The sequence below is a fragment of the Lithobates pipiens genome, unplaced genomic scaffold (genome assembly GCF_037356315.1).
Source record: "Lithobates pipiens isolate NorthernLeopardFrog02 unplaced genomic scaffold, aLitPip1_a1.2 Scaffold_22, whole genome shotgun sequence".
Taxonomy (NCBI): Eukaryota; Metazoa; Chordata; class Amphibia; order Anura; family Ranidae; genus Lithobates; species Lithobates pipiens.
The window spans coordinates 189,713,969-189,723,977 of record NW_027507784.1 but is presented as its reverse complement, the minus strand read 5'-3'; the positions used below and the strand labels follow the sequence as shown (position 1 = coordinate 189,723,977).

The 10,009-nt window shown below is 37.3% G+C and overlaps 1 protein-coding gene across 2 annotated transcripts in view; it reads right to left on the bottom strand.

The window, feature by feature from the left end:
* Nucleotides 1–476: 476 nt before the first annotated feature.
* Nucleotides 477–10,009, bottom strand: part of TMEFF2 (transmembrane protein with EGF like and two follistatin like domains 2) — a 955,470-nt gene continuing 945,937 nt past the window's right edge. For both annotated transcript variants that reach the window (XM_077448742.1, XM_077448743.1), the window contains one exon: nt 477–998. Coding sequence is in view for 1 of the 2 variants with exons in the window: in XM_077448743.1 (XP_077304869.1) it covers nt 902–998 (97 nt within the window). In the remaining variant the exon portion in view is untranslated. The remainder of the gene's footprint in view (nt 999–10,009) is intronic.

Below are 10,009 nucleotides of genomic sequence, written 5' to 3'. Positions count from 1 at the left end.
GTGGGCGGCGTCGTGTACTCTGTGGCACAGTTAGTTTCCATTAGGGGTGCCGGGAGCATGCGACTATGCCATTACCGCACAGGAACCGAAAGTAAAGTGACCAGGTTAATTCTTGTATTGAAAGATTCTTAATGTTATACATTTTTCCTAAAAGCTTTAAGGTATTCTGTAACCTGTGTAATTTACTGGCGAAAACATAATAAAAACTATTTGAAAGAAAAAGGACAAAAGTCAATCTAGTTCAACCAATAAAAGAAAAAAAAAAAGCAATATAATGTAAGCTAATACAAACAAATCTGATTGTAATCAGGATGCCTACTAGTAGCCAAGGTGTAAGGTTTTCATTACAGGGACATATGTAGCTATTTACAGAAAAAATAGCATGTTATGTACGTTTACTAATCAGTTTGTCCTTGCAAGAATGTTTCTTTACATTTTAGGGTAATGAAATTATGAGAAAAAAATGAAAACAATAGTTACAAGCAAGAATAACACAGTTTTAATTGCCATTAATAAGAATTTGCATTAAATTTACATCAGTTCTCCTATGTTATATGGGCATCATTTGTACATATTGAAAAACTAACAAACTTCCAAGTATTCAAATGCCAGTAAATAATTCTCATTTGTATTTATTATACCAAATACATTAAAAATAACAAAAAACCTATATAATGTGATATAAATAGTTTATTTACATTACAGAAAAACATCAAGACAATGTATACTATTTCAAATATATCCATACATATTCAAATATATCTGTAGTACATGTATTCATTGGTGTAGATTACCACAAATTCAAGGCAACATGTGCAGGTCGTTTGTCCATTTATTGACTAATATTTATCTAGTCCATGTTCTCTTCTGGTATTTTTGCCATTGTGGAAACATGCGTGCTTTAAATTAACCGCGTTGATGCCCTTGTTGTGTTATCTGAACTGTAGTGGCCCGTGGTTTGCTTTTGCCTGTGGATCCGATTGCTTCTTGGACATTTTCTGCAAAATAAAACATGTAAGTAAATAATAGGACACCAGACACCTATCATATGCAATTTACTTTGAATTACATTTGCTTGGTGTTTACAGATTACTGCAAATAGATTTGGTTACTTAAAGTATAACTGCATTTACACTATGAAATACACATTTGTACTTCACCCTACAGCCTATGAAATAAAGAAAGTATGACAGGTCACCTGTACTGCAGACAAAGACAGATATTAAGGGAAAGTGAAGTAATAGTTTTAATATTGCATTGACTAAAGTGGGTATATCTAAAGGGAAGACACAATTAGGCTCATTCATATCCTTAAAGTGGAAGTAAACCCTTCTATCATTTTCAGTCAAGGAAGCTGCCATCTTGGCCTCAATGATTCTTCAACTGTCATAATGCTGCACATGTGATCAGTTATGAAACCAGCCATTGGATGGTTTGAAAGTTTGGTTGAGAGCACAACCAATGTGAAAGTTAGCATTTCCGGCATGCCGGGAATGTAAGTGTTTTTTGAAACTGGGTTTACTCCCGCTTTAAATTCCTCCATTTTCTGGGATTTGCCTATTTAGTGAAGCCATCCAGTTCCCTGGTGCTGGATGTAGACGGTGAATGCAACAGAGAATTAGGGCTAATATCGTCATTCGCAGGGCATCAGATACAAAGCAAACATGCGTATCGAGAGGCACATGCAAGCAAGTGCAAAAAATCCTTCATAAATTAAGGAAGAGTAATAACATCACCAAAAATAAATGTCAAAGGACAGCTTAAGAGCAGAGGCTGTAATGTGTTGTATTATGAATATGACAAATATTACTGAAACAAGGATTTCCCATTGGAATTCTTAGTTGAAAACGTGTGCAAAACAGGACTCTAATGGCAAATATACTTTGTTACTAAAGTGTACAGTATGGTTCAACAGGCATTCAGCTTTTAATTAGCAACAAATGATTGGTAAACTGACTATTTACCACTTATCATTCTTTTCACACAAATAGAGCTTTCTTTTGGTGGTATTTAATCACCACTGAATTTTTTATTTTTTGCTAAATAAACTAAAGAAGACTGAAAGTTATAAAAAAAAATCATAGTTTGTTATAAAATTTTGCAAACCGATAATTTTTATCCTTCACTAATGTGCACTTATGAGGCTGCACTCATGGGCACTAATGAGGTGACACTGATGGGCACTGGTAGGCAGCACTGATGAGCATTGATAGGCAGCACTGATAGGTGACACGCATAAGGAGGCACTGATGGGCATTGATTGGCAGTGCTGGTGGATACTGATTGGCAGCCCTGGTGGGCACTGATTGACAGTACTGGAAGGCACTGATTGGGCTCTGATTCACAGTTAGGAATGCACTGATAAGCAGTGTCCTGTAGATGCCACTTTCACACACCTGTTAGCATGAGGAAAGGAATGCCAATAACGTTCCTGTGTTTACATTGTGTGGTAAAGGCCGCTGCGATTGTTCATTTACACTGATCTGTGATCAGCTTTGCCCTAAGGACACAGTGATCACAGAGCACGCTGCCTGCGTGCCACAGCAGGCACAATCACAGGAGGACATCATATGACACCCTCCCAGAAGTGTCCTACCAAGCTGTAGCCATAATTCGGCTTTAGCTCAGTTGGCAAGCGGTTAAAGAAGAGCCTAGTTGAAATAGTTAAGGACTACACAGCAAGTAGCAACTGTTGAGACAACAAACTCTGTGGTCAGGAGTATGTCATTTTACAAAGCAGCCTAAAGAGGGCACAAGTCAGGACTACAGTATGTACAGTGGTGGAATATAAATCACAATGTATACAGTGCAGCAGTATGTAGTGTACAACATAGCTTATAGATGTAGTATTTATATAATATAACAACAATAGAATTCATGGATCAAAGTGAACAAAATCTCATGATGTGCTAGATAATAACTCCAACTTTGTGTCCCTCTGCTTTCCTAATAAAAACAGACCACACTAAGCAGGAGTACACACCATGCTCAGTTGTGCTAGAAACCCAGTGTGCTCTTCTCCAAAGATCAGACTTGTCCTGACACCCCCCGCACAGCCATTCACTGGGAAGTTCAGCATGCTGCTGTTACTCAGGAATTCCAGCCCTTGATGGGATACTCTCTTCAACCCTGTAGCCAGCATTGCCTGATACAGGGGAGATCACATAATCATGGAGTAGCCTGAGAATAGATACTGGATGTATATGCATTTTTCTTCTATGGTTAATTAATATAGCTGTTAGAAGGGAGTTTGGAGCAGTTTTAAGATTAAACAGTTTGATCCTGGAATTTCACTTTAACAGGCCACCAAGCTCTTATGGTTTCAAAATCTTGTTTCCTGGGAGAAATAATGCCAATTGAAGTCCTAAACAAAATTCATTTATTTCACATAATGAAATAACCAACAGAAGCTGGCAGAAAGCCCGGGTTTCTACCAGTTTTGTGGAGTTACTGTTTAAGCACATCTCACTTCAAAACAATGATCAATGCCCAGAGAAAACATCTTCTTTCATTAAATCTCTATGAAATAACATAAAAATCAGGTACCCTCTTAAATTTATCATAACCAAACAAGGCCATATGTTGGTTATCAAAAGTCTGGCAGAAGACACAACCTTGCTGAGCAATCGGGATTTATTATCAGAAGCATATGCAGCACGCATTAAAACCCCTGGCCATATTACACAGGACTCGCATTAGGGCTCTGCCAAAGAGTAAGACTGGCATATAACATCCTACAACATTTTTATTACAGCTCTGTGAAGTAGCCATTACCATCTGTGTCTTCAAGCCCTAGGCATTGGAAAGAAAAACCTGTTGATGGGAGTGGGTGAAGTCTATCAGCAAAGGCCAGGGCACCATACAGGAAAGTGATTACAGGCATTCAGAGCAGTGCCCTGCTAATAATGCTTCAGTCATTGAAGCCAGGTGCTGGAATGAGTATCAGTGGACACAGCCTGGATCTACAGGATGCCAAGACTGTTAAAATCCTGGAACAGTCTTCTGGGCAGAACTGTTAGGAAGTATGAGATCAACATTAATGATCTCAAATAGCACTGAATACTCTGTGCCTGCTCAGTAGCCCTAAGAGTGAATTATTCTGATACGGCTAGATTCACCCACACAACATTTAGCTAACCCCTCCCTTCCTTTACTAAATGGTTTTTTTTTCCTTTTTTTTTTTTTCTTTCTTTCTTTCTCTCTCTTTCCCCCCCTCTCCTGTCCACAGCAAGTTCCCTGTAGGGGTGGACGAAAGGAGATGAAACACGCCTTGAGGCCCTGGCTTTGTTTGGTCATCTACATTGGTTATCCTTCATATGAAGTCCTTTGGTTTCTTTTTGTTTCTCTTTTCGTTTTGTTTCTAATTTAGCAGATAATAACATGTTTTCAATACGATTTTTTGTGTCCACCTATCCATTAATGTTTTATGCATTATTCTGCTTGTATGTGATATATACCAGTACTGTTTGTTAATTGCTGGCAAATGTTAGGCTTCTGTGCATATTGATTCTATGCAAATGCTGTAAACATTTCTTCTATGTGCCTTTTTGGAACTGTTTTGTGTTCTATAAAACTCAATAAAAAAATTTCTGAAAAAAAAAAAATGCTGTTGATGAGTGCATTTTTTTCATAATTGCTTAATTTTTAAGAGACTGCATATCAGTATGATTTTATTACGACAATTTAACATGATATGAAATTACTGTTTTACTCAACATCTCCTTTGGCACACATGAAACTATCTTTTGGCCCATACATCTGACAGTTGATTATGACTATGGCCAAACTGAAGCTTGTTCAACAGATTTGCTGGCAACATGAAATGTGAAGGTGTGGCTATAAAGAAGCTTGAAGATTTCAATGTTCTAGTATCTAATTTGTTAGTATTTCTTAGTGTTGTGTGATTCAAAAGATTGTAATAAATTATACTGATATTAAAGCCAAAAAAAAAACATTAATGATCTAGTAGGGCAATTTCTTGCAAATAGTTATGGTCAAATAAATAGAAGCAAAAGTGATGCACATTACCTAAATAGGACCACCCTATTAACTAAATATCCAAATCCTACATTCCAGTGCGTGACAGCAAAATACTTTGACAATACTCCACATCAAAGAATTACAGTGAACAGAATTAAATAAGGAAAGGCGTGTGGATTTTCAATATTTTTTTAAATGGAAATTCAGTGATTTTTAGCACGAGAATCATGGTGAGTTTATAGACCATCCAAGAACTAAGAAAAACAATCATCTGATTTAAAAAAAAAAAATTCTGGTCAACATGTTTAATAGGGTACTGAGCATGTTCCCCTGAGGCACTGTTATTGGTTACTGGATGTTTAGGAGGCATGGACAGAGTTTTTTTCACTAACCCAATAGAATGAAATAGTAAATAGCACCGACACCAGTTTTTTAAGATTGAGTACGTGTACAGATATTTTTTTTTTCTCAAGTACTTGCCAATATGAACTACTGATACCCATTTTTAGTGTCATGTGACAGTTTTTTAGGGCCCGTTCACACCATGGGAAAACAATGGGAAACTGCACAGATTTCACTTGCAGAGACATCTGTTTCACATCAGTTTTTATGGGCCACAGTGCGATTTTAAAAAGAGTCCTGCGTGATTTGCATCCAGTTTAGGTGCAATTTCTAATCTCATACACTACTATTCTTATTGAAATTGAACCTGAACGTTTGAACAAAATCGCACCAGACGGCGCTTTGAAATCGCACTGCACAATGGCCAGCAAATATGTGAACCGAGTCTGAAAGTATCGGTTTTAGTATCGGAGCATTTGCACGAGTACAAGTACTTGTACAAATGCTTAGTATCAGTATCAGTGCAAGGCTAGAATGAAACGCAAAGATGACAGATTTCGAGGTTGTTTACAAAAAGCTGAGAATCTTCATTCATAAACTGAATGTGTATACCGTATACTCCAGTCATGTGAAATACAAATTCCTATCCACTATGAATACCCAATCATGTGCAGATGCTTTTCACTAAATCAGATGATTCAAATAAATGTGGGCACCATTCTTTGAAGATTTTAACCACTTCAGCCCCGAAAGAATTTACCCCCTTCCTGACCAAGCCCTTTCTTGCGATATGGCACTGCGTTGCTTTAACTGACAATTGCGCTGACGTGCGATATTGTACCTAAACAAAATTGACTTCCTTTTTTCCCCACAAACAGCTTCCTTTTGGTGGTATTTGATCACCTCTGCGTTTTTTATTTTTTGTTCTATAAACAAAAAAAGAGCGACAATTTTGAAAAAAAAAAGCAATATTTTTTACTTTTTGCTATAATAAATACCCCCCCAAAAATACCAAAAAAAATATTTCTTCCTCAGTTTAGGCCGATATATATTCTATATATTTTTGGTAAAAAAATGCAATAAGCGTATATTGATTGGTTTACGCAAAAGTTATCGCGTCTACAAAATAGGGGATAGATTTATGGCATTTTTATTATTTTTTTATTAGTAATGAGGGCGACCTGTGATTTTTATCGTGACTGCGACATTGCGAAGGACAGATCGGACACTTTTGACACTTTTTTGGGACCAATGGCATTTATATTTTTTATTATATTCTATTATATTATTGCTATAAACATGCACTGATTACTGTGTAAATGTCACTGGCAGGGAAGGGGTTAAACACTAGGGGCCGATCAAAGGGTCAAGTGTGTTCCCTCAGAGTGTTGTAGGGGGGATGGGCTCACTAGAACATGACAGAGATCACTGCTCCTGATCGCTGAAAGCAGTAGATCCCTGTCATGTTGCTAGGCAGAACAGGGAAATCTCCCTGTTCTGCCTCTCCCTGCCATGATCGCAGGCCACTGGCGGACATCGAGTGTGCGGGACCCGCGGGTGCACTCCCGCGGCACGCGCGACTGCTAGCTGCCGATGACGAAGTGATGGGTACATCATTTTGTGCACCCGTGACACTTTGCCGATGTTTATCGGCATGAGCCGGTCGCAAGTGGTTGAACTCCTAAAATAAGCCCCACTGTACACTGTAGCCAGTCTTTAAAAACTTCAGCCCCGGAACAATTTACCCCGACAGAGCACTTTTTGGGATTCGGCACTGCGTCACTTTAACTGACAATTGCATGGTCATGCGACATACCCAAACAAAATTTTTTGCACTATAAACAAAAAAATAGCGACAATTTTGAATAAAATACATTATTTTTTACTTTTTGCTATAATAAATATCCCCAAAAATATATCTAAAAAAAGTTTTTTTTCCCCAGTTTAGGTCGATATGTATTCTTCTACATATTTTTGGTAAAAAAAAAATTGCAATAAGCGTATATTGATTGTTTTGGGCAAAAGTTATAGTATCTACAAAATAGGGGATAGTTTTATAGCATTTTTATTATTATTATTATTATTATTATTTTTTTTTTTTTACTAGTAATGACAGTGATCTGCAATTTTTTTCATGACTGCAACATTATGGGGGACACATCAGACAATTTTGACACATTTTTGGAACCATTGGCATTAATACAGCGATCAGTGCAATTAAAAATGCATTGATTACTGTAAAAATGTCACTGGCAGTGAAGGGGTTAACACTAGGGGGCGGTGAAGGGGTTAACTGTGTTCCCTGGGAGGTGATTCTAACTGAAGGGGGAGGGGGACTAACTACAGAAAGTGACAGATCATGGTTCCTAGCTAATAGGAAACACACAATCTGTCACTCCTGTCAGAACAGAACAGGGAAGTGTGTGTTTACATACACTCATTTTTGGTCTTGCCATACAACAGGCTTGGCAAGTATTCGGCCTGTCCGTCTACATCAGCACATCAGCTGTGTACTAACGACCCAATTATCGTACGATCGCTGTGAAAAGCGTTATTTTTATTTTGTCATATGAAGATTTTCATAACTTTAGTAAACTCTTCATTTTCAATATGCGAGTAGCATCCAAAGAAAAACTGATGATCTGTCATCCGATTTTCGGATCGTGTGTACGGGCCATTGGATGGAAGAAGGAAGATTAACTTTATACTCACTTTAATTCTAACTGCACTGATGATTAGAAGCTGTTTGGTGAGGAGAAGTGAGAAGAAGGTAATGAGGGAGTTGCTCAGGGGTTTTGCCATTTTTCACTGAAGCTTAGGACCCTTTCACACTGAGGCGCTTCTAAACTGCCAGTAAAACACTGAGCGCTTTTTGCGGCGCTTTTCAGGTGTTTTGTGGGTGCTTTTCATGCACTTTTGAAGAGCTTTTCATGAGCTTTTAAGACGCTTGCCATTCATTTCAATAAAGAGGGGCATTTCTGAGGTGTTTTTGTAGCGCTCCAAACATGCTGCTTGCAGGAGTTACCCCAGTGTAAAAGCATTCATTGATTTTAATGGAAATATGTTTTCGTAAGCTTTTCAGGCAATTTATTTAGCGTGAAAGCGCCTCAGTTTGAAAGGAGCCATGACAAAAAATGCAAGTGACATGCCACGTCAGGTGAATGATTGTGCTTCAGCAAATTCTGATAATCTGTTATTCGATTAGAGTTTAGGTCTTGCAATCAGAAGTTGCTACAACCCTCTCTATTTAAAAATAAATAGCACATAGAGCATCTCTTCTGTGGAATGAAGGCCATTTATGTTTATTCAATTTCTAGGGCTGAGCTTATGCGTTCTGCATACCTAAAATTCATCACCTAATCTACTGACATTTTAGATAAACCTTGGAAATGGCTGCAAAATTCAAAGAAAACACCTAGATTCACATTTGAAACATAATTATAAGAGTATTTATGAATAGTCTTTCAAGTATTTGTGAATACCATGGGGAAATTAGATGTGGTTGTTTAGAATGATTTGACTTTGATCTTTGACGATGTTATTTATTTGTTATAACATAAAAAAAAAAAAAAATCTGAATTGAAAAAAAAAAACATTTATATATCTACCATTATATCTCCTAATCAAATTACCCATACTTCTAATGCACTGTACACACGGTCGGACTTTCCGGCGGAAAATATGCGATCGGATCATGTTGTTGGAATGTTCGATCGTGTGTACAGGGCATAATTCTGAATATCCTCACCTACCCAGCTGCTTATTTGCCCCACTGTTACATTTCTGCCTCGATTGATTTCTATGTCTAAACATTTCTCAGGTCAGATTTAATAAGATAATTTTTGCATAATATGTGTTGAAAGAGCTACAGGAGCACAAGTGGGAGAAAAGGACAGAGTGTGGTCACCTATAACTTGAAGCGCTGTATAAAAACTTTAATGGCATCTTCACTGGACATTATTATAGTAATAAATGCAGATTAAAATTTACTTTTGAGCTTACATATGCTTTAGTATTTCCTTTGAAAGATGTTCCTTATTTTCTGCAATCGGTATGTCATATAGTTATGCTCATTTGGTCCCTGCCCTGTAATCTGTGCTCTCTACAATGCTTTTTTAGGAGAAATAGTGGTTAAAGAAGCACAGAAGGACTTATCGCTCATCAGATGTACTTACGGTAGATATGTTCTTGACATTGCACAAGCAGAACTTTACTAGCCCTCCAAAATTATTATTTTTTCTTTGTTTAGTCCTTTATCTCCCCGTTGCACTTTTTTGGGAGGAGTGAGGAATGGTTACAACTTCTATCAGACTTCAAATGTTTTTTGTATATATTTTTTTCCTTCAGATTTTAAATAGGGTCTATGGTGTTTATTTACTAAAGGCAAATGGGCTGTTCACTTTGCAAGGGGATTTTCCACTGGCTTAGTAAATGAGGTTAAATTTTGCCAACTTCCATCATCCAATCATGTACAAGCAAACATATATTTTTTTTTTTACAATTTTTCTTGCATGTGATTAAGTATTCTTTGCAAAGTAAATGTTTACCACATTCACTAAGCTCTTCTGTCTGGCTGGCCAAGTTTTGGGGAAAATCCCTCCAATGGGGACACATACTGCAATAAATGATTGAGAGGTTCTAAACTTCTCATTCCAATAGAAAAAACAGGAGATCTTATTTTACTTTC